A 25,637-nucleotide genomic window follows, 5' to 3' on the forward strand; every position below is an offset into this window, starting at 1 on the left:
TGGCGCCTTGATTGTGTGAAATTGCAGGTCAATAGTCAATCTGCCACTGATTGTGTGGTTACTGCTTTAAGGGGGTTTATTGGAAGAACACACTTGTGTGGCCATTCCTACACAGCGACATTCTTCAGTTTGAGGTCATTAAACTCAAAATACATAGCTTTTTCTAAAATATTTGTGGCCATACATTTCAGAAGTTGGATAAAAATCTTCATGAGATTTATATGAGACTTTGTTGTCTGTCGGGCTAATGCATGGTTATCCATCTCCTTGTGTCCTGTGATTGGCTGGCCACCAATTCAGGGTCTCCCCTGCTATTTCTAAAAAAACCTCTTTGCAATTCTGCACAGTCAGGGTAGAGGAGTGCCAGTCAGTCGGTATGATCATCTATTTTTTAGGTTTTTCTAATGCTAGCATGTGGCTGCCAAAGCTACATGGACTCTGAACACGACTCACTTCATGATTTGCTCCAACGTAGTATTAAAGTTTCACGACATTGATAGTAAACGCCTAAATCCACACTTTGCTGACAGAACCAAAGTGGTTCAAACAAGGCTTTTCAGCAGCATCCTTAGATGCATTAATGATGTCCTCCAAAGAGGTGCAACATGGGTGATGCTTCCATATTTATATCCTAAGCCACATTCCGACACACACACACAAATATTCATGAATTCAGCCTGCGCCGATCTGGCAGTTGTAAAATTTTGGCAGTGGCCCTTTAGCGGTTAGAGGCCTCCCGCTGTTTGGATGTATGTATGTGTGTGTGTGTGTTTTCCGCCGTGGGTTGCTGGGATGCTACTGAGGTAATTGGATGTGTGACTCCCACGAAAAATCCCCTTTAGCCCTTGGGCAAGCGCTCTTTCAGTCCCAGCATGCCTCTGTGCAAAGCGCAACCCCGAGGAAGGCTTATTCTTTCAACTGCTAACATCAAACGTTCCCCGGTGTTGGGAAAGCCCGTTAGCGCCTTGTGACACCGCCACGTGCGTTGGCCATTACCGTAGGGACGTCAGTCTGATCGATGCTTTCATGCCAATGGTACGTGGAAGTCCGATTACGTGACGAGTAAGCCGCAAGTCTTAAACCAAGTTTTCGGTTACTGTGACAAAAATCAAGCATGTTTAGTCGCCTCTAAATTTCAAGCAAGTCAAGTCATACAATATTTCGAGCATGTTATCCAATGCCAATCCAGCTATTTGCCAAGGCAAGGTTGAAATCAACGTACTAAATAACTATAACAGCTCGAAAAATCTCAATTTTTAGGGCATTTTCAAATTGCAAATTGTCTCGCAAACCTGATAAAATAAGTTTACGAAAAATGTTTAGAGAATCCACCAAAACCAACTTGAGTGTTTTAGACATTTTTCCAACAAATCTGTCCTGAAATTGCTGATAAAAAGTCCTCCACCTCTAATGAATACATCCACGATACGTTTGCTACGTTATTTTATCATCCGATTTCAAGCTTTAGCCCAGATATAAAACTTTTTTTTTCTACTGTGCATGAGAAAAATGGCCACGGGCTGACACGAGTTGAATAAGCAATTCACTTATCGGTCGACTAATGAGATCACAGATGGATTCTTTGCAGCCTCGGCACAGCTACAATTTCTTTTAATTGATTACTTCTGTCGCTTCGTTTTGCAATCAATTAGACGACTCTGTTCAGCAACTTCCAAAATAAAACTGTCCAGAATGCTCACTTAAAAGTTTGGAAACCGTAAACCATTCTAAGACTAGTATTATCTCCTCCTGTTAAGTATTTTACCAAAGGAAGTGCCCCTTACCAACATCCAAGCAACAGGCATACAAAAGAATGAAACAATACACCGTATATTTCTTGCTTCCTTCCCAGCAGACAGAATATCTAGCCTGTGTGAGCATGACACACTGTCTTTATTCAGACGTTTTAAGCTCTAATTACCTTGTAACCTCTTGCTATTGCGATTCTTAAAGCTAATTAAACGCCCGCGTGATAAAAATCGCAGAACGGCCTATTAAAAATACTTTTCAGGGGAGATGCGTGACCATACAGTTTCATTTTCTTCTATTAACAGCAACAATGCGAATTTGTGTCTTTTTGATAAGCGACTGGAATGAGTAGATTAGTCAAATTGTCGCTGCTAATTCGTAAGTTGATCCAGTAATAGAGCAATCAACTTAATTGCGTGAGGACTAATCAGTCACTGGCGATGTCAAACGGAGAGAATCAACACGTTCGACTCGAGTGATGCAGCGAATAAACAAGTGTTTATAATTGCCATTAATTGCCAATGTCATCACTACACTATTGTCACTCATTGACTGACACCACAAAAGTAATTGTCTTCTATTTAGACGTTAAAGTGACCTTCTTTGCAACTCTTAACATTGTTGTGTTTATTTATTATCATATTTTTTAAATCAGTTAGCACCAGTTAATATTGTTTGATACAGATATGGGGCTTCTTACGCAAAAGGATGTTTTGTTCGGAATGTGCAAGTCGGTCAAGCAGATTAACACAAACAAATACTTCTCGAAATAATCAGCTATTTGAGTGACATTTGTGATTGTTTTCTGATGATTGGATGAAAAAGTTGTTTAACTACAAGTTCATTTGAGAAATGGAAATAATTTTGATAATAATCTATCTTTTATCCTGTTACAATACTTAAATGTCATTACTTTTTTTCTTAGACGGTCTTATTTAACTACTATAACTATGATTCCGCTCACCTAATGTTTATTGATCTTAACCAGTCTGATAAACGTAACGTTTTAAGTATTCATGAAACAACATGTAAAAGTATGACTGTATAATTCATTAATTTTTTTTAACATAAACTCCACATAAGAGAATTTCAACTGCGATCGATTTAAAATTCTAAACTCATTTATTGTTAAGATATTAAGTAACCATCTGCTCATGGGGGCAGAGCCCCCATTTAATCTCGCCTTGGGCGAACATTGATGGGTAGACTTGTTAAAGGCATGACGCCGCAGGTCAGGCCATCAAAATGTTTACGAGGAATAATAAAGCACATTGTTGCTGCACTACTGAATTAGTGTTATGGAACAATAATGCAAAATCGAAGCACATATGTGCAGTATACGTTAATCTAACGCAATGGAGGCAGCAAGCCTTTTAACCTCGGTCCACCGGGACTCGACTTCCAAACCTATACGGCCTCCATTTAATCTCATCCATTATGGAAATAGAGTCTGACATACTCCCTGCCCGCCAATGAAATGCATATTGCTGCTGACAATACGATAACCATGGCTGATGATGCAAAGTGCGGATGAAACTAAGAAGAAAATCACTGAGGTCTAAAGAAGGGAAAACAACCTAGAGAGTGCTTATAAATGCAAAATCGGATCGGGGCTTGTTTGAAAGATGTCTGGATTGATTTACTTTATCTTGGTTTGTATGTGACAATTCTCTTTCGTTCTCTTTGTTAGCCTGTTTTATTTTATTTCTGCCTAATCCACTTACTGTTCCATCCATCCTGACTGTATATCGCAATCAATAGTTTTGACCATAGTGGCTTCAGTTCTCGTTGTGTCACTTCTGTATGAATGCGACCTTTTTCAGCATCGCTCTAATGGCTTGATGACATGTACGTCATCACAACCTCCTCCATCCAACAATCCAACTTTGCCGTTCTTGCACCTAACGTTCTGGTTACTAACGGGAGGTTGACGACATAGCCGTGGAAGTGTAATCCCTTCACGTATGCGGGTCAGGAAGCGCTTTTTTGTCAACTCGCTGGCCTTACAGGTTCTGCGTTTGTACGTGGGTACTAGACCGCCAATAAATAAAAATACACGAGTGTCTTTAAGACTCTCCACGCTCTCTCGCCCCCCTTCCAGTGTACGAGGTGAGAGCAAGAAAGCCTCAGCTGTCATCATTGTTTAAATCAGTAGTGTTCACACACACGCACGGACACGCACGCTTTGCCTTCGACTCAACCTCCAGCGGCGAATTATGCAACTTGGGGGAATAAGGAAAAAAAAAAACAAGGTCAGGGAAATATCCAGTGAAGGATCAGCCAAGATAAACAGGGGGTGAAAAGAGATGGCAAGGGCCTCGTCTTCTTCTTCCTCGTCTTCCTCCTCTTCCTCCTGTCACTATGGTAGTGTCTGATTCACTGGAAGGTCAGGACCCCTGCGGACTAGTGACTTACTGTATGGTCACCTCATAACAATTTTCCAAGATGTACTAGTAAACTGTGTATTGGAGGGGGAGGAAAAATGTTTTGAACATATAATATTACGGGGATGATGTTCTCTTTAGGTCTAGAAAAAATTGTAAAGTTAACAGCAGGATTGATTTAATACTCAGGTCACAATTTATATATTCATTTAAAATCTATGTCGGTATTGCCTGTTCATGTATGTTTAATTATAGTAAATACAAACGTGTGGGGATTAGATATATTGGAATATATTTAAATGTGCAGGAAAGGTAAGCATTAATAAATAATAGTTTAAAGTTTTTTTTTATAATTTCTCTAAATCATACATTTTGTCAATCTAATCATATGTTCATGTTAAATTAAAATATGGATTGTTTGCTATACAGTCATAATTTTAATAAATGTAGTGTCTCTAGGATGATTATTATTTTATTTAAAAAAGTTTTCATTATCTGCGTATGAATTGGTAGAGTTAAAACTACAGTTTTGATTTTTTTTTTTTTAAGTTGAGCATATAGTTGTGATATAGTGTTAAAGTTCTTTATATTTCAAGAAGTCATATTTAAAAAGTCCTTAGTTCACAAAAATACTGCCTTAATATTTCTTTGTATATTTAGTTTAGTAATCCTCTTACTTGGAAAAAGTTGCATTGCTTCAAAACATATTCAGAAGTCTCAAGTCGCGGTTTAATTTGAGGCAGCCATTTTGGCTCAATTCCAGGGCTCCCACTTTGATGAGGGAATTTGCCCAGATGAGCCCCAATCGGAAGGAGACAGATGGAAGACACTAAATTGTGACGCTTTTTGAGATCAAGGTCACATCTTGATCAAACTTGGTGTGGATGTGGAAAACAAGGCCTTCAACTTTCTTAATTAGTGACTTCCCACCTTGTCGGGGACAAGTGCCATAAAAACTGAACTTGGGAATGAACTCAAACGAGCCCCAATCTCAAGAAGGTATACGAGACAGATGGTTGACACTAAATTGGGATGGTTATGCATGACATCAAAGTGCGATGAATATTAATAAGGAAGTAGAAGTTGAAATTTTTTGAGAAATTGCGTAGAGTGTACGTTCCTCCCCGTCCCATTTTAATTTTGGGACATTTTTGGGTTAAATCATGAGCTCCCATTGGACATCCACGGTTTTCAATGGCACTGAAAGATGGGCATTCTCAGACAGTTTCAATAAATTGGCTGTAATTGTAGTTGATTTATTTTAGTTAATTTTGGGTCTCGCGTGCTAATTCTGGGGTACTTACAAGTCACTTCTTGTTGCGTTTTGGGAGATTTGTTGATGTTAGTACAATTTAGGTCACTTTTTTGTGCACATTAGAAATAAATGCGGCGATTGAGAGTAACTGGGATTGTTTTTGTCAAATTTGGGTGGAGCCATACAATTTGGAAAAAAAGTCTTGATTTCTGAAATTGGCTACATGTAAATTTAAAATAAAATGTATAGATACATTTTGAAATACGAAATGTCAAAGTTTTTGTCATTGGAAATGAATGGAGCTTTTTTTTGTCCGAAAGAGAACCCACGCCATGCCACATTTCCCAGCTTTTTATTTTATTTTTTAAATTTACAACCAAAGTGTACATTTAAAGTGTACACTTATGACAATAGTCACATTACCAGTATAGCTCACACATTCAAAGTCACACCAGACTCAACGCCATCGACATTTTTATTTTTTTATTTTTTTTACCGCGCTATGCAAAGCAGGCAATCTATTGGCTGTCACCTGCGGACACCAAGTCCACCCCAGCGCCGTCTGAGAGCTGAAAACTAATATGATTTTGTCTGCTCAATCTCATAAAACACAAGACATTCCCCCCTTTTTTACACTCTCCACATCCCAGCGGAAGCGCCATGATTCATGGCGGATGTGGCGTCGTTCAGTATGTGATGATCGAAAGGCACCTTGGAGACTTTTATGATGCGTGATGCAGCGTCCGGGGATCATTTTGGCGTGTGTCACCGCGTCTTTATAACGAGCCCCTTCTCACCGAAAAGCGTTGCCGCAAAAGATAAATGAATCTCACCCCTGCTAAGGCTTTGCATTGGAACGCAGCGAGGAGGCGTGGCAGGCAGCTGCGAGGCTATAGGAGGATGCGGGAAGAAAAAACAGGAAGTTAAAAGGGATGTGCAGGAAAGGAAATTCTCAAACAGAATTGGAACAATAACAGGACTGCATCGTGGATAATTACTTCCAATTTCTTAGAGAAATAATTATCAATTAAACAAAGAGGTTTGATCAATTAGAATTTAATAGCGGCTCGGTGGTGGAGTGGTTTGCGCCTCGGTCTCACAGTTCTGGGGTTCTGAGTTCGATCCCAGGTTGGTCTTTCTGTGTGGAGTTTGCATGTTCTCCTGGGGTAGTCCGGTTTCCTAAAATTGACGTGGACATTATTGGCCTGTAACCTGAAGGCAATATTGAGCATCTGCCAAGCTAGTTGCCCGCGGCGATGGACGGTGTCCCTGCGGGAGCTTGCCCGTGGCCTCCTAGAGGAAAGGTCCACCCGCGTCTTGTTTGCCGGAGCGGAGGTCATGGATGACGAATACAGTCGGGGTTGCCCTGAGGGGTGGGCTTTAATGATGACTAGTTGCAAGACAGAATCTGACTGGATTTTGATTAGACAACATTATGGTTTTCATGTGTCTTACGTACAAAAAGAGGGCATCTTAAATTGTTTGATTGTTTGAATGAGCATCATTTTCCGGTTTTAAATGAAATTATAGTAAAAGGTTACTTTGGCATATATTTATAATACAAAATTGCCATCCAAGAAAGACCTGAAGAAGATCTGACTAGTTTCAAGTTCTAAATCTGGTCAAAATCTGACCTGTAGATCACAAGGATTATTCTCTCATTTTCATCCAGATAGCTTTACTTTCATTCTCAAGGGTTTGACTTCTTGGGTGTGTAAATTCTTTTTTTTGTGGCGCCTTGAGTAGCACAGCGTGTGGCGTTTAGTGACGGGTATCTATAGACACCATCGACTTTGAATTAAGGCTTGGACACGTGGCCATCCATCATACGTAGGCAGTGCACTCGGGACAAAAGCTGGCGGCATGATGCATAGACTTCCTTTACTCTCACTCTCCCGGTTCAATCGGCCCCTTCCGCCACTTTTCCCGGTGTCCTAACCAACCCCCCCCCCCCAAAACCCATTTAACACTTGGCGTGGAGCGATAAGCCCTGCGGTCGTTCTTTTGCGGCAGCAACTTCGCAGTAGTTCTTCAGAGCATCCTGTTGACCAGCAATGTAATCAGATCAAGACTAGAATGTGACTAAGTATACTTGTTTCGGAAGATATCCGCCCTCGACTGGTCGCCAGTCAGCTGTAGGGAACACAGAGAGGCAAACGACCATTCGCACTCGCAATCATACCAGAATCGAGCCCGCGTCTACCCTCACCGAAGTCAGGCGCGTAAACCACCAAACCATCAGGCGGCTCCCAAATTAAATAGACCAAAATATAGTTTTTTCAAAGCTTCTTAAATAACGTAACTTAGACAATGAAATAATTAATACATCTGAGAATGAACCGTTTGAAGTCTGAACAAGTGGCTACAAGCATAACTTAAAAAAAAAGAAGTCTTTTTAACCCCAAACTTAAAAGGAAAAATGTTTCTAGATAAGACAGTGTGGCGCTCCAAAGGTTTATTTTCTTTCAAGTATTAAATTAGAACAGTTTCCAAAATGTAAAAACAAACTAGGATATGAAAAAAATACAAAATTTTATATTAGCATGAACAATCATTTAACAAATACAGTGGTACCTCGACATACGATCGTAATCCGTTCCGAGACTGAGATCGTATGTCGAGCTTTTCGTAACTCGAGTGAACGTTTCCCATTGAAATGAATTGAAAACAAATTAATTCGTTCCAACCCTCTGAAAAAACACCGTTTGCTGTTGTGTTGCCTTCAAAATATTCCGAAAATGATGCACACAAATGTCCTCACAATAGGATAACGCACGACCACTTGCCAACGCGAAATAGTCTTTAAAGAACGATCGCGGGATCTTCTTTCCTTAGAAAGAATAACAGGAAATGCAATAGCTGAGCTTCCCACGTATTGATTGTGGGTAATGAAGTTTTATTCTGAGAAAGGGTGCCATTGCCTATGGGTGTTGTATGCACGAGTATACTTCATTACCCAGAAAGCTCTCTTTTTGCCCACGCATGCGCGTTGTGCGTTTCCTGGTCGAAACTCGTCTGAATAAATTGTTCAGTCCTTTTAGATATAGTAGTTATACACGAAAGAGATGCGGCAAAAAAAGACAGTGCGCTACAATGATAAACAGCCTCTCATGTCATGGCCACCTGGCTTGGTCGCATCTCGACATTTTAATTGTATCGCGAGCGAATTATTCGATCGAAATTTTCGTCGTAACACGAGCATGTTCTATGACGAGCATGTTGTATCACGAGGTACCACTGTACCAGTAATTAAAATAAAAATACATCACTTTTCACTGTATTTTCCAACATCTTCTCGCATTTTAGACCAAGTATGCATGGATTCCGATTCGATTTTTTTTCTTTAATAAAATATTAAGAAGATAATGCAGTCGTTAAGCACAACCACCGTGACGTGCATGAATGATAAATGACACTGTTATTGAAAAGTGGGCAGGGAAGCAAATGGAGGTCATTGGCAAGGTCATGTCGCTTTATCTGCATGAAACCAAACAACAGGATTTCTTTCCTCTCTTTCATTCTTTCGCTCTGTCTGCGCTTGTTCCTTTGCACAAGACGAGGTTACATTGCTCAATTTCACGGTCTGACGGGCCTCTTGCCTCACCAGGTATCACACTGGAGCGTAGTGCGTCCAGGCAGTTATGAGTAAAAAAAGAGTTTATTTCATTTCGTCTTTTGGCAAAACAACTATCAAAGGGGGCAAAAAAAGGGCTAGAATGTGAGGCATTTTTAACCCACCCATCCACCGTTGTAATCCCATTTGGACATAGCGGCTCTGCGCTAACGGTAAAATCGTTTATCTTTCTGCATCAGAGCTTCTCAAGACGAACAATCCCCATGTCGGACATCTGTGAGGAGGTTTGCTTATCTTTTCCTCCTTTAGTCAGGTTTTTCTACGCTGAACTGAGGCAGAAAAGGTTAATAAAGTAATCTGTAAAATGCACCCAGGCGCCTGCTCTTTAAGATTCTTAGATGCTTCCACACTTATGCTTTGCTTTATCTCATCCAAAATGGATTTCTAAGCATTGGTGGTCTTCACAAAGTAAAAGCAATCCCTCAATCCCAATAAAACTGCTCCAATCTGTCGTTAGCTGCAGGAACACTTTTTGCATTTCTCTTTTTTATTTTTACGGAGGTAAATCCAAGAAAGATTCTTGGTTTCCATTTGTCAGTCAAGCACATTTTTTAGGGTGAAATTACAGTGTGAAATGCACAAATTATATGTATTTTTTTAACCTTTATCATTCGCTCCTCTCATTTTTTCATGACCGAAAATAGTCACTTTCCTGATAAGGGAATAAGTGTCTTTTTTTTCAATGACTAAAAATAGTCATATTCTAGACTCACGCATAGGATTGTAACAACTACATTTCTTACAATATACATTTTTAATGTCAATGACTAGAGATTCAAACATTTTCTTGCCATTGCAATGCTTTATTGTATCTTAAAGTACCAGCTTTGACTTTGTTTCATTCTATTTGTTTGTCGTAAAAGGTTCCCAGTAGTACGTTTAATTAATCACACCCTTTAATTAGACTACATGTGTGTGCATATGCATGAGTCGACAAAAACAGAGGAAAAACAAATACTCTACGGGGACAATAAGTCCTCCTAGGAATGTCGTAAAAACAGGAGGGGGGGAACTACTTATTGGTTATTTCCGCTGGCGCTGTAATTCTAAATGACAACATCTAAGGGGTTGTTGGGAATCAGAATGACTAAACATTACGTTTTTGTCTCCCTACACAAATGATTAAAAACATAACTAACATGGAAAATCATTAAAGCAGACTGGTACGTGTGTTAAGATAACATCTTGGTAAAATATGACCTTTTTGTATTGTGTACATCTGCTAGTACATTATCTACCCCACTTGAAACCCAATTTCTGACCTTCTGAAATCCTGTTTAAATCCACAGAAAACCCAGACAATTTAAAAAAAATGTCTAATTATTTTGTGAACCCCCAGGTTACAGTTTGCCCACCCCACTTTGGGAACTAGTGTGGTAAATGTCAATTTATTGACACTTTTCATGGCATTTGCAATAAAGAGGCGTGCTATTTGCACGACTTAGTCACAAAATCATTCATCATAATTACGTGTTCATCTGTGCTCACGTTACAGTGGCCAATGATTAAATGACAGTCAAGTCCTCATCCAATTTATTGGCTTAAAAGTGCTTGGGGAGGCATGGCCTGCATGATAATTAATAATAGCGAGTGTTTGTAATAAATGGAAAATCGGGAGCAGCTGTCAGGAGGTGACAATTCCACTGTGGCGATGAGAATGAGCCAAAGCACATCCCGGTGTGGCAGTAATTAGCCGAGACTGGAAGAAGAGGCCTCCTGCTGGCCAATAATTTAGAGGTACTATTAATAATCACACTTCTCCTGTGTTTTTGAAGGGTAAAGTAACCGAATAGCCGATTAATTGATGGTTCATGTCGGACTGCGAAGGCGTCATGCGAATCCCCGCTAACAGTGTGTGTCGGACTTTCTAACCACTCGTCGTAGTGTCATTAATGTGTGATTTACGATGAGGATTAAGAGGCTTGAATACAATTGATTTCACGCAGCCTTCCGTACGAGTAAAGGATCGAACCTCTAGTGAGCCCAGGTGGCCCCCTTTATGATATTTGTTCGTGGAATCGTCATTGCCAATAATGGAGTGTCTGGAATCCCGTTCGGTCTTTGTGGGCGTGAGCTAAAAGCTAACCAACCTTTAAAAGTTGGCTCACAAGCACACGACAGACTCGCTTGACCTTCACTCGGTGGCCCCGCCGGTTAATAAAGAAATCCATCAGGCCGCCGCCCAACGCGGTGGGTTAATGTAGCGTTGAACAGCAGCTTGTGTCGCTGGACGGCACCGTCGGCCGCGTTCATATTTGTCTCAGGGAATTAAGCGACTAAGATGCAAAGAGCGGCGGCGCGGCAAGAGAAAACGACATAACGATGACGGATGAGCGAGTCCTTTGGGAACCCTGACAATCTACCGGGCGTCCACAGTATGGTCGCTTCGTTCCGTCGAGACTCAAGCAGACCTCTTCTGACAAGAAATGTGTTTAACACCAATCATAATAAGAGACACTGTTTCTGCGTAATGTACTGTACTGTGGAAGTTAAAAGTCAAGACAATTTTCGGCGCAATGCCATTCCAAAAATGAATGCGACACAGGCTATTTTGATCTTGTCTCCAACGAGAAAGTTGAAACTGGAACGGTAGTTCATGCACTACATTTGCCACCAATGGAGACACTTTTAACCACTTGTCACGTCTCTTTTCACCAAGTTGGTTTAACCGGAAACCTTCCCGTTACTAAAAAATGTCATATCTGCATATTGTAAGATAACTTAAGCTAAATTTTATCACCTTTACCGTTGGACCTAAACACTTCTGTATCTGCTCACTTCAACCCATCTACATTTGCTCGTTGGACTGGCGGATTAGAGTAAAACCTTTGAGGCCTATTTTCTGTGTACACTAAGAAGAGAGACAAATTAAAAATGTCAACTGTGAAGAGGTGTTACCTAGGCTATAAATTGCGAGCTAGGTTTTTCTAAGATGTGCCATAATACGCACTGCAGTCTAAATATTTCACAGTTCAATTATAAATGCTCAACAGAAAGCAGGGGGAAAATCCATCATTCATTACTTTTTGGCACTAATGGAAAAGTGTCATCGCTGACATCTGCGACTCCTCAATGCTGACTATCAGCGACTTGGCGAACGCAGCTCACCAGGACGTCAGTCTGATGTTTTTATTCGCAGGCGCCTTTTTATTAGTGTTATTTTTCTCCTACAGAGACCATCCGTGTTTATGGAAAGTGTTCTCGTATTGCTTTGTAGGCTTTACCCAAAAGTCAGTTTGATTCATTTTTATATTTTAGCAAGTCCGGGGCCCAATCCCGGTGCCGGCAAGGCAGGAAGAAATCATGAAATATGTATGCACTGTGAGAACACGGCGACAACGCCGCAGCTTGTAAGCCACTGTTCTCGGATCAGTAATCCAACAAGTTCACATGCTTCTCCTCGGGGTCCCTCATGAAAGCTTCTTCAACGTGTCGGGTGTTTTCCTAGCAGCCTCTTAATTGTCTCACTGTACAAAAAATAAAAAATAAAAACATCAAAAAATAATAACCAGACAGCTATCTTTGCAATGAGGCTTGTTTTTAAACGAGTAACATAATGTAGTGGTCTAGAACACGGATTACAGGTCATTATTTTTTATAAAGAACCCTCTCCCCCACAAAAAAGGATAAAATTAAATTATGGCGATGGCGAAAAAGTTCATTAAAATGTTTTAATGAATACAAAGCTACATTTGTTTTTCGTTTTTTATAGGTGTAAATTTTGCATGCATATATTATATATTATTACATAACATGAAATCAATATTGCATATAACAAATAAATTATCTTATTTATCCATACACTTTGCAAATGATATAAATAAAAAATATCACACGTACATAGACATTTTCATTTCCTGTGCCTGAATAATAAAGCATGTTCATAATTTAATAATGACCACGTTACTGATTCAGTAGAAAAGAAGCCGGAAAAAGTACATCAGGCAGTCATATAGTAATCACATTATGAAATAGGACACAAGCTCAAACTAGTTGTCGTATATAATGCTGCCGAGAGAAGCATAATTGCTTATAAAGAGTTATTAGACGCCTCTTCTCGTGCTAAATCCCTTCTCGGTATACTTTTTAATGCAAACGCCATGTGGGGGAAGTAAAATCCCATTCACAGGTTTAAGTGAAGATAACAAAAAGCTTCAGTCGCTGGAATTAGAACATTCAACAGAGTCGTTTTCATCTTTTTAAAAGGCATAAAAAAACGCTCGCTTGAGTCGGCGTCTTGTCGCCGAGCGGCACCACGGGGACCCGGAACAAAAAAAGCACTAAATGACTATAACATTGGGGAACGGCCAACTCAATTGAGTTTGGTGAGGCCTTATATTGGCTTTGACTGATTTTTTTTGAATGAAGAAGGTAGAAAAACGAGAAAGTATGGGAAGAAAATTGGAGAACTAAAAGTGTACTATGCCCACTTTTTGAGCAATTCAGGCAATAGAATTGATTCACGCTTGTGGTCAAACTTGTTACTAATCTTCTATTTTAGTTATGCTACGTGTTATCTGGTGGATTGTGGAGCTAAGTAGGGGAAATTATGATGTTCTAGGGCTGCTTTGCTATAACCGTATCTCAAGATTCCTATCTAGTTGTTCAGGAAGGACATTTTCTACCCAAAATAGCTAGTCTTCCTCATGGCTACTTTGCGGCAACATGGCGGGGTCTCTTTAATCTGCACAGGGTGCACCAAAGCCAATATGAAGGCATTCCAGTCATCTTCTGGGGATGTTTTTCTGTATCTGGCACCTGTTGACTCATTCTTTAAATGTCAAAAGAATCTGTGCAGGTGACGTATAAGTCTCAAGACAATCAAGTCATTCTGGAGTGCGAATGCCTGCTAGTAAGGTGTTCCCAAATTATTTAGTAAGAGAAAAGCAATTTATTTCCGCTTCAACAACTGATGAGAGCTAAATATTAAGGGTTGGTGCTAAATATTTCAAAGACAAGAAGAGTGTAAATATTTCACACCCATCTTGCTTGATGGATAGCAAGGGAAACTGTTTTGAAACAAAGAGAGCATACATCCAGTCTTCAGAATTCATAGTCTGTGTTTCAGCCACCAAGGCCCGTAACCTCTGCTTGTCAGGGCCGTGCGTACGTTGGGGCTGTAGGATCACTAGACGGACAAATTAGCTCTGTCGGAATCTTTGGAAGATCCTTTCACGCCCGCCTTCTCAGGCAACGGTGGAGAATTTCAAAGAGTGCAAGAAAATAAGAGGGGAAAGCGTGGGATGTAGTTGGATGACAAGTAAAGCTACGTTCTCAGAAGGGTGAGCATGAGGTTTAGGGTTTATGTCCTGAAACGTTGTCACAAGAGATGCACCCCCGCACTTTTTCTTGCAACTCTACAAATCCCAAACTTAATTACAACAAGCCTGAGCCATGGAAATGAACTCATTTAGCAAGAGATTGCTACATATCTGCCTTCCTGTGCATTTTTAAAATATTTTAGGGCATCTATATAAATCCATTTCGATGTCGCCATTTGCAATCGTTCCTATATATATAGATTTTTTTTTTAACCATGTTAAGCTGACTGCTTCTTTTTCAACTAATCAGGAGAGAAATTTACTCTGCAAAATTGCTAAGGCAGGACAACATGTTTTATTGAAAGTGTCACTTGGCATGTCACATTGCATCCTACATTTCATAATTAAAGCACTTGTAGAGGCGATTGATCCGAACAACATCTAGATCTGAGATTTCCCTCCGCTGGCCAATCTCCACTGAGCTGTCTGGAATGGGGGTTAGGGTGACGGCTTCATGAATTCCAAAGGCGGTTCTATGGGATAATAGTGTAAAAATGCCAACATTTGATTGCAGTCAGGCTCAGCAGACATTATATTTTATTGGTGCATGTTCGAATGAAATCTCAGTTTAAATCTAGGCTTCTTCCTTTGAATGTATTCACTATAGAATGTCATGCATGTTAGCAGGCCATCGTAAATCATCAATGAATTCAATGATATCAATGTTTTCTTACCTTCCATAGTGCATTATGGAGGAATAGTCATAAGGTGTGTTGAGATTATTTGTGTCTTGCTTTCTGAAGTTGTACTTTTGATCTGAAGACGGACGGGGACAATCATTACTTGACAGTCAGATCAAAACAGTAAAGGTTGATCAAATGGGAACTTGCGCCATTAAGTAGAAAGGGACTCACACTTGTGGATGTTTTCCCAGTGGATGCGGATGTATTGGTCGCGGTCACTCCGTGTATGCTCATGGTAGAAGCCCAAGGCGTGCAACACCTCGTGCTGGATAATACCAGTCTGGACGCAGCCAAAGCGCTGAAGTGACACTACCTGCTTGTACCCCATGAAGCCCAGATGTGAGGAACACCTGGATGGATGAATAGAGTATATTTTTTCCAAGCAGCACAAACAGATTGGAAGTAAAACATGGCTAGATTTAAGCAAAACTGCGACTTTTTCATGCAAAGCTGAATCCGTTTGCGAGGCAGACTCAATGATAAAGTATTTTCTGCCTCACCCGAATCGTGGTTCAAAGCTGATGTATGACTTCTGTGTTGTCCGTGGCATGAAACGGATGCAGGTTCTGGCTTCAATTTCTCGTATGGCGCCTACAATCATTTGCTTCTCATCATTAGCTGCAAATGAAATTCCGCTATGGTCATGACATCAAGGATACAGAATGAACGCAGTCCTTGAACTAAAGAATTACTGTATTTGTCCACGATGGTGTAAGGAATGTCAACGTTGCCGCTGTAAGACTTTGGCCACAGGCAACTGTATTTCTTGTTCAGGCACTTCAGAGCTGTCCTTGCTCTCGGAAACACCAAATCCCCCTCCACTAGATATTCAGTGGATTCTGAAAGAAAGACGGGGACGTATAGGAGAAAACGGAAGGGGAATAATAATCTTTGATCTGTTTTCAAAAACTAATAGATCTCCAATTTTTCTTAAAATCCTCACCATTGTTCATCCTCAGAATTGTTTCTGTGATGCTTTCCTCAGCCAGACTCTCCGTGTTCTCTAACGTAAAAGCAGATGACATTCAGTGACGCCAACACACACATGCACACACTTTGACACCTATTGATTTTGATCAGTAGGATGGTTGCACACCGACGAGTCGCATACCGTTATCGACAGCCTGGTCCTGTAATGACAGTGAAAGAAATGATACACTTGGAGAAAAAAAAATGGAAACGTGGCTGCCAATCACAGTAGAAAAACGCCTAAAGTAGGCTTGATCACTGTTACTTTTGCCTTATTTATAGCCTAAAATCAATGGAAAATGTCTAGCTTTTTTTTCCAGAATGAGCAGCAAAGTTCATCTATCTTGGATGTTGTATTTTTTTTTCATCAACAGATCTATCTGTTGATAACTTAACCGACTTTAAGTGGAGTCAAAACTGGGCTATTTCCCTTTTTGATTTTTTTTTAGTTCATGTACTCACCCAGCTAGGTCGTGCATCACAGAGCGCGATGAGTCGCAGCAACTGAAGGAACATGATGGCTTTCAGATCCATTATGTCTTTAGGATTGTTCTTTTGCTAGAATCTGATGTTGGTGATCAGTCTGAAGCAGGTTTTTATACATAAAGGCGCTCAAGGCGTGTCTGCATTTGGGCATTAGTTGTGGGGGATCCTTAAACACACACCTTGACCAAACATTGACACCCCGGGATAATCTTATTTGTCCACGGGCGTCACATTTTGACGTGAAAGAGGCCATTTAAAAGTCAATGTGACATAGACGCTGTTCTTTTCCGACGTTTTAATCCCTCTATGAGGCTTTTCAAAGACTTGCCAGGCAACTGAATTCTCTTCCGCATGTAAATGAATGGAAATAAAGTAGCCTTTCAGTAAATAGAAATACATCCTGTCATATTTTGCAACCATGATTGCAGCCCTAATTTATGTCATAATGGAAAATTGCTTGGATGCTGGATATTTGATTGCTCCATTAGCAGCGGACAGTTTTACTCTTATGGCTTTCATATAGTTATATATATATATATGGTTCTAGGGCCATTAAAGAAAGCTGAGGTCATATAATTATTAATGGAGGTTACAGTTTATTTAATGTATGAAAGAAAAAAGCCTTTCAACACATTGAGCATAAGAATGGAATAAAAGTAAATCAAAAGAAAGGTTGGCTATTTCGATCTCCTTGCAAACACCCAATTACGGTATATTCTCTCTTTTGGTACGATCCCAAAATGATCACAATTTTGGGGGTTAAAAATGCATGGGTGCAGACACATTCAATTAACTGGAATGAGCTAGCGATAAATGCACTGCCAAATAAAAATATAAAAGGTACTAGACTTTATTAAAATAATATTGAATAGGCTCAATTGAAGACATTTGGGATTTGGGTCAAATACAAACTTAAATGGTGAACATCATTTTAGATCTTTTGCATGTACTGTAGATCATTCTATTGCATAAAGTAAATAATTGATAATAAACTGATGACTGGTTTTGGCGGTCCAGGATTCACAGTGTTTGACCACCATAATATGACTTTACCCAGGCTCCAAAACAGAGAAATAACTTGTTTAGCAAAATGCCCATTGGTCTTTATCATCCCGCCGGCTTCTAAATCACCGTATCTCCTATGTTGCTGTTTACCGAGGGGATAGGAATGCCGCCTGGGTGACTGAAAACTCTTTTAGCATCCGATTTCACACGTCAAGGTCTGAAGCTTCCCGACTCAACTCCCGTCGCGGAGCCCGTTTATGAGCCGCCGTACATCATGGCGACGTGCCATTTATATGATCACGGGGATTCAGGAATTGTAAATGTGTGCGTGCACATTTGCTGCCAAAATCAACTGCCAATGAGAGCGTGACCATTGGTCAGTTTGGCATTGTTTACATGCCTACTGGAGATGCGCCCATTGGTGTTTGTATGTATGTGTGCAGTGTATATATGTGTGTTATTCTGGTGATGCGTGTGGCTGCATAGGTAATCCAATTTGTGCTTTATCCCCCCACTCCCACAGTACCGTAGCAGAGCTAAAGCTCGCTGATGTATGAGGCATCCATCCGCTTTATGAGCTTTATGGTCCCGGTGTCTAATGCCCAACTGCGGCACAAATGTCTCATTTATGACCCACATCATCTGATCCAAACAAAACTAGATCACTTTCATTATTGTTCTAACCTTGGTGTAAACCTGACAACACACAGCTCCAGGTTTGTTGTGATGCAGTACGAGTCTCCGTCAGAAGATCTTTTGAAAGATTTTGACTCTTTGTGATTTGTTTTCATCCTTACAAAGAGTAAAAACAAACGTCAACCCTACTCACAATACATAGTACGAGGTAATTTGTAAACGTACTTGCTTGTTGTTTCCTTGCCTGCCACTGTCATTTGTGGTCCTCCGCAGTTCAGCGGCCTATAAATGTTGACACTGCTTTTCGTTGTTGATGTTGCGGTGCCCTTTTTCTTCTTTGTTTCCATGGCAACTGCAAGAAAAGGGTGTATATTGTGGTTTTCACAATGCATTAATGATCCTTTCCTATTGTTGTTTTCCTGTCCATTCTAGACAACCTAATATAACTGGCGCTCCACTGTAGCTACAATTACTGCTACACAGTTTTAAGTTTGGGTGAAGCAGTATTGTCTGTATTTTCACTGTGTAATTTCTCCATCATTCTGACCTGTCATGTGTGCAAATTGCCACCGATGAATTTTAAGTTGGCTTTCGAAAGTTTTGCTCTCAAACAAGAAAAAAAATGTTCATGTCATGGAGTTCTAATCCTCTGGCTCTGCCGGGATAAACTTGGAATTTGATCAGAAGCGCTTCAAGTGCTAAAATACCGTTTTAGTGTACGACTGATCCTGAAGGTTCTTGGCAGATTACATAGCAAATGAGATGGCAGATTACATAGCAAATGAGATGGCAGATTACATAGCAAATGAGATGGCAGCACACCGAATGGGTGACACGGCGAACTACCCGAACAATGAGCAAATGTAGCACATTGTGAACGTATGACAGAAACCATGCAGCATTTTTTTTCTCATGCCATCAGACAAAAGCTGCCAATCTTCTCGTTATCTTATAGAGTAGTGTTTGCGGAGAACATGTAAGATCCACACAGCAAGGCCAGAGTCTGGCATTGAACCCATGATCTCAGAACTGTGAGATAAACATGCAAACAAACCACTCTGTCTCCGTGCAGCCCTGTGGATGCAATATCATTTTTTGCGGGGTTTAAGAGTAGAGCAGTAATTGAAAAAGTTTTTTAGGTTAGCAGAGAAGACCTTATTTGAAACGAGTCTCCAGCTCTGCTCCCCAGCTGCTAGTGATCAAAAGCTCGTTCTTGCTTTTCCGCGCAGAACCCAGCAATCCGATTGATGGACGAGGTGTCAACAAGGTGACGGTGATGACGAGGTAAAGTACAGCGAGAGGGCGTGACGGAGAACGGGTTTAATTATTATCTGCTTTTAGTCCTCCGGGGTTCCGTGTACTTTATGGATGGCGGGGCTGGCGAGCTTCCGGATGCAGGTGATTATTGGTTGCCAGCCGCGCGGTGCTGATGCATCAGCTGTACATCAGGCCTTTTATTGAACCGCTGTGACTAATCTGCACCACGTAGACCACTCTTCCCGTTTAAAAAGTGATCGCAAAAGCCTTTTTTCCAGGGCTAAAAACCAGCTATATAAACCCTTGGAGTGATCGTGATTATCTCGCTCGCAAACTTTCTAATTAAAGCACTTAAATTTTACTGTAACAGTAAATTATCACCATAGAGTGTAATTTAAGAAATATATGCTGCCTTTGTTTTATCATACATTTTTTTTCCTCCAAGAAATTGTGTCTTTATGCCTACGATTTGGCTCCTGTTAATATGACAGCAGTTAGTTAAAATAGCTTTTATACTCCATTTCTAATGCGTCTTTGTGCACTGTCTCTGGTAAAGCACTATATGGTTCATTGCCCAAGGTTTTTGTTAATACATTTTTACAATAGACACACAACAATTATATATATATGTATTTATGGTCATGAGGCAGCTTGTTTTTCCTGACCTTGCTTGGGACAATCATTGCATTAGCGCTGTACGGTCTTTAGTGAAGCAGTATGGCTCATAATTCGAAGTTACATTAATATGTATAGCTTTGTATAATAAAACCGGGGTCATTTTCATTTGATGCAATCTAGTAGCCTCTAACATAGTAAATGGCAAACAATCTAGTTTATATATAAGAGCGGTTGCCATGGTATAAAAATGAGAAAATCCGAGTACTATTATTTTATCGTTTTTGTCATAACTTTGTATTTTGAAAGAATATTTGGGTTAACCCTTCTAAATACTGACAACGAGAAGAGTTGTGTGTCAGAGCAAGCTGGCTTCAATGACATATGAGACAAAGTAATGCTCTTATTTGTGTTGGTTTTGGCGTTGTTTGACTCTCAGGCTAATGGGTGGTGGCGTAAAGTAGTGGAACTTAAATCTAACATGAAATCAAACAGTCTGGGGATGTTTTCTTGTCATTTAGTCTTGCAAGTGCGTCAGCGCTTGGCGTGGAATACTAAGTATCGAAAGCGTGACCTGCCCCCACCTATCCTCGCCATCCTTCCGACACATACACATGACACACAGTAGCATATCTGTAAGCCAAGGCGTCTCTGTCAGCCATGCACTGCTGTGGGCATTGATAGGACAATCAGCTCACGGGGGGATTTACTGAAGTCCAATCGAAAGACATTTTGTTGGCTGGCAGCACCCCGAATCTTCACTAGCTGGCCAGATATTCTCCCTTTAGTGAGCTGCCGCTAGCGAGGGACTATCAACTGACGACCACCGTTTTGGATGCCGTCCACGTTTGGACTTTATCCGTCCCCCGCAGATGTCTGATTAGAGTAGTGTAGGGGAGTTGGGAGCACTGCGGTGTGACAGCATGGATGGGAGAACTGGGCATTTGGGATTCTAATGGGGAAATAAACAGCTTGCAGGTTGATGGTTGTAATGGAAATTCACCGATTAAGCTGAATTTCTCTTTTGTGTATTCAGACTCAGGGAAACAGTATGTTTCTTGCTGCTAGTGTTTGCTTTTATACTCCCTGTTCAGAGAATACATAAGAATTGTATGCTTGTGGTTATATCTGGACCTGTCTCCTGTTTCTCTTTACAGTATGGCCCGAGGTTGTTCTTGTACTCTTTGTTTTGAGGAACTGTAAACAATTGTATGTTTGTTTGTGGACATAAACTGGTTTAGACATATGACACCTACACATGTGACAGCAGTGTTAGTCAAATTGAATTGTTTCCTGCATCGTGTGCATCTGCGCTGGAAAATATTGAGCTTGTGTACAAATATGTGGCTTATGGAGATTGTTTTCGCAGCCTGTTCTGAGTGCCTGTCACTCATCAGTTGTCATTTCTTCTCTTCTTGCTGGATCAAAATGACTAAACAACCTGTTTTTTAAGTCCTCAAAGGTGGCACCTGGTTCTAGGAAATTTCCGTTACCAGCTGCGTGGCGAAACAATGCAATTGTCCTCTAACCAACACACTCGCGGCTCCGTAGGGGTTGTCGCAACAAGACATTAGCAGCTTGGCAGTAACAAAGTATCTTGTGTTTGTGTTTTTTTGCGTGCTAAAAATAGCGTTGTCCTGCGAAATGGACTACCAGAGGAATCTTCCACTGAGTAACGACCCTTAAATCAAGTTAGCAGCTCGATACCCGATTGGAGGCTTGTTTTTGTGCTGAAAAAGGGCCAAAGCGCCATTGTGTTGCACCGTCCCACACACCTTACGCACGTCTGTGTTCTCGCCGTGATGGATGACGCGCGTTGATGGCGCCCGGCTTAAATCTATACGAAGTCTCATTTACAATAACAGCGCAAAGGCAGAGGAGTGCAGGCGAGTGCATTACAGTACGTGATCAATAGCGCCTGACAAGGCCTGATGCAATAATATGCATCTCCTGCTGGAAAGACGTTTAAGTGCATGCATGAGGCCACTCTCCATTAGGAATAAGTGTTCACATGCTGACAACTGCGAGACAAACTATTCATTTCAAACGTCAGACTCAAGTTGGACACTAAAGATACAGAGAGGACTGCGGGGGCGAGGCTAGACGCTTACTTTGGGTTCACAATGCTGTTGAAACAAACTAATTTCATCCCCAGAGTTTTGTAGACACTAAACAATGAGGCTATAAGCCAAAAGTAAAGCACAACGTTATACATTTCTGCGATGATTAATTAATATTGCAGCATGTTTACGCTATTTGCGTGGATGGTGCTGGGAAAAAGAAGTTGTCGGGTGTAAAACAAGAAACAAAGGACTGCAGAGATTGTGTTCTTTCTGTTCCTTTAATGTATCCCTGATTGATTTGATGTTCCTCATTACAAGGTAGTATAGTGTCTTTATCATAATTTATGAAAATGGCCTCACGTGAGACTTCTGTGTCTCTTATTTTTCTGTTGTGCGCAGTTTGTGCTTGGGGGAGCTGCTAAAGTGTTTTTGGTGTTAAAGGAAGTGAGTGGGAGTGATGTTACAACCCAAAATAGACACGATTATGTAAATGAGTCCACATACACTGAGTCCATCCTACATTTTAGTTTCTGTTTGTAACAATACCATTAAATGGCGGGCACTTGAATGGGAAGTAACAAGCTTCTTCAGGACATGTTGTTATTTTGTTGGGTGTTGTTGAGGGTGGTGGAACGTTGGCGAGCACATCTGACCCACAATGTGGGTTCGGAGTTTGAATCCCAACTTTGGTAGTCCTGTGTGGAGCTGTTACCTTTGTCTTTCTACCATATTCTTTAAAACACGTGTCTAAATTGCGTCTGAATGTGAGTGAAATGATTGGTGTCAATGTTTGGGGATGTGCATTTGTATTGAAGTTTACTGTTGGGTATGTTAGGTTAAGGGTTTGAAAGATAGAGAAGGATTTTATAATTAGCACTAGGTTATGAGTAGGAGGTGGGTATTAGTGTCAAAAACTTTTTAACTGTAATTCAACATCATTAAAACTGGGTAGAAAATAAGCATCTATTGGCAATGTGCCCATGATAACTGCATTGAAAGTAAAGGCCTCATGTTGGTTTAGTCCCCTATCCAAACTCAATATGGCAAATGCTATGAGTAATGAAATAGAATAGTTTTAATGACACGTTTGGAAACGACATATTAACGACTGCGATTTGTTTCGCTCCTAGGGGTGTGTGAGAAGAGCCTCTCTTTGGCTGTGCAAGCATATCAGCGACTCCAAGCACATTATTGTGGCCATTATGTGAGCTTAAGCGAAGCTTGTTTGCTGCTGTAAGCTTGTTTGTGCGTAAAGAAAAGAATATGATGTATGTGTGTGTGCTCGTGTGCGGAGTTTGGGATCATTAATTATGGGTGTTTCCCTGACTTCTCCTCCAGGACTCTTATAGCATGCAGCACAGACATGGGCTCATTGGGCTAAATGGCATTAGTACTTTGTTGGACTGCAGCCCTAGGGTCTTGTTACCACGACTCCTTTTGTTTTAAGTGGCAGCCTTGCATGAAGCTCCCTCGCCGCGAGCCCTTATCGCGCTCGCTCGCCACCAACACCCCCCGTTGGGATCTAGCAATTGTCTTAAAATCCAGGGAGGTTGAAAGGTTGAAGCAGAAGGGTGCAAACTTATGTTCTGTGTGACGAGCCCATTCAGTGGAGATAAATATGTTGGATTTGATTAACTCATCATGTCCTCTCATATCCTTGATTTAAATGGTTTGGAAAGGTGTCTGAGGAGGGAGAAAAAGTAAAAACAAAAATCAAATGCTAAATATACATTTGGAAAATAAATGCACATCCGTAATGAACACCTAACATTCGTAAATGCTTCCTGAACTTCAGAAATTGCATTTGTGCCATCATGTTAACAAGGCCCGAGGCGTTTAACTGTGGAAATGGTTACCTGTTGTAAAAATCGACGGCGAAATGTTCAATTAAACATGTTTCGGAATTTGGAAAGTGTGAGGCTACAACTCATAAAAATGTTCTCCTCCTTGCTTCCACAGCGCCTCCTACTGTCCGCATCATCCACTCAGGCCACGCGTGCAACGTGGAAGAGGAGCGGCACACGGAGCGTGTCTACACCATCCGAGAGGGCGAGACCCTGGAACTCAGCTGCCTGGTAACAGGACATCCGCGGCCACAGGTGAGTCGGTGATTATTGGAGAGCAACCCGAAGTCGGTTCCAATGAAGTGGAGAAGTTTCCATTGCTATTGACGCCAAAGCATGCTCATTTTTGTATTATTTCTAGCAACTTTGGAGTATCTTCCAATCTTGGTCAAATAACCAAGAGGAGATTAACTGCAGAAAAAACAATAACTCCAGAGTTTAACACTGTAGTCTTCTCATCCCTCCCCCCAAAAATTATAAGAAATAGTTCTATTAGAAAGTCAATGTTTTTTTTTGGTTTTTTTTGGAGGGGAGTGGTAGCCAATCAGCTCACTTATACTTAAATGCCATCTAACTTAGTCCATTAAGGGACAAATGTCAGCCGTGTCGCCATCACATTTACGAATGCTGGCAGGATGTACACACACTAACCTTTTAAACACTCGTCCACTGTTGCATCCAATTTGCTCGCCGGCACACCAAATCACGCAAGAACCGCGCTATAAATCTACACAGTAGCGAGCTCATTTGCATTCATTTACATATAGTCGCCCTATTTGATCAATAGGCAGCATTCGTTCCATTTGCCGAGCAAACGGTGTGTTGATTGGATTAGATTTAAATGGAGAGGCTGGTTTGAAATGGTTGGTTATCAGGGTGTGCTGGGGCACCAATATTGAAGTCATCATCTATCCTTAGGTTGCCACAACTGAATCGTGACCACATCGTGAATGTATTATGGAGCCTGCCATTTTGTAGGTGGGGCAATTTTTAAAAAGAAAAACAATAATTGCATGGACAACAGAATATAAAGAGTAACTTTGTGGTGATGTGAACCTAATTGAGGTGTTTCCTTACGATTAGAATTGAAAATTCTAAATAGCTGTATAATTAGACTCTATTAGCTTTTATCGTTCTACCCGTCCATTAGTCATTATCACTCGTGTTAATATGATCGACATTTCATTTCAATAGAATTTTTGCACAACCTTGTCTGTTTTGGCCATACACACATTTCTCTTTTCTATTTCATTGCTAGAATCTACAGTGCTTAAAAGAAAAATTGCTGATGCCATAGACCAATCCAAAGGTCAAAGAAATTGCAAAGTGGCGATCGCTTCTCGCATTCTCTCAGTATAGTAGGCCAGCAACGTGTAAACATCTTCATCAGGCAACTATGATTTGAACTGTTCATACTGGGATGGCTTCTGCTCTTTGGCCTCCGCCGTCGCTAAAAGAGTCCGCAATGATGAAGCCATCTGCCCTCGTCTCCTCTGGCCTGGCCTCCATCCATTATGTCCACACGGCTCTGTTTGACTACCAGCTTCATACAGCCTGCCACCACAGTGCAAACACATTTTTTCCCCACTGCTCCCACTTCTGTTTCAATTATTCTCCAGCCAGATTCAAGTCACGAAGCCACGGGTCAGCAAGTACAAATACGACGACCTCTGGCCTTTGGAAATTTCACTTTGAGACAGAGCCGTCCACGTACTATGTGATCTGTTTCTAGAAGT

The 25,637-nt window shown here is 40.9% G+C and overlaps 2 protein-coding genes across 2 annotated transcripts in view; one reads left to right on the plus strand and one right to left on the minus strand.

Moving 5' to 3' along the window:
- LOC144064357 (MAM domain-containing glycosylphosphatidylinositol anchor protein 2) overlaps nucleotides 1–25,637 on the plus strand; it is a 108,262-nt gene that overhangs the window by 7,788 nt on the left and 74,837 nt on the right. The window contains exon 2 of the mRNA XM_077586833.1: nucleotides 24,017–24,156. Within this exon, the coding sequence (XP_077442959.1) occupies nucleotides 24,017–24,156 (140 nt within the window). The remainder of the gene's footprint in view (nucleotides 1–24,016; nucleotides 24,157–25,637) is intronic.
- Nucleotides 14,675–16,529, minus strand: LOC144064551 (low choriolytic enzyme-like). Its single transcript, XM_077587177.1, has 8 exons — nucleotides 16,458–16,529; nucleotides 16,138–16,156; nucleotides 15,970–16,029; nucleotides 15,719–15,865; nucleotides 15,527–15,644; nucleotides 15,198–15,376; nucleotides 15,018–15,099; nucleotides 14,675–14,816 (listed from the first exon to the last, which is right to left on the minus strand). Exons 1-8 carry the CDS (start codon nucleotides 16,527–16,529, stop codon nucleotides 14,675–14,677), a joined length of 819 nt encoding a protein of 272 aa, XP_077443303.1.

This window comes from Stigmatopora argus, chromosome 19 (genome assembly GCF_051989625.1).
Source record: "Stigmatopora argus isolate UIUO_Sarg chromosome 19, RoL_Sarg_1.0, whole genome shotgun sequence".
NCBI lineage: Eukaryota > Metazoa > Chordata > Actinopteri > Syngnathiformes > Syngnathidae > Stigmatopora > Stigmatopora argus.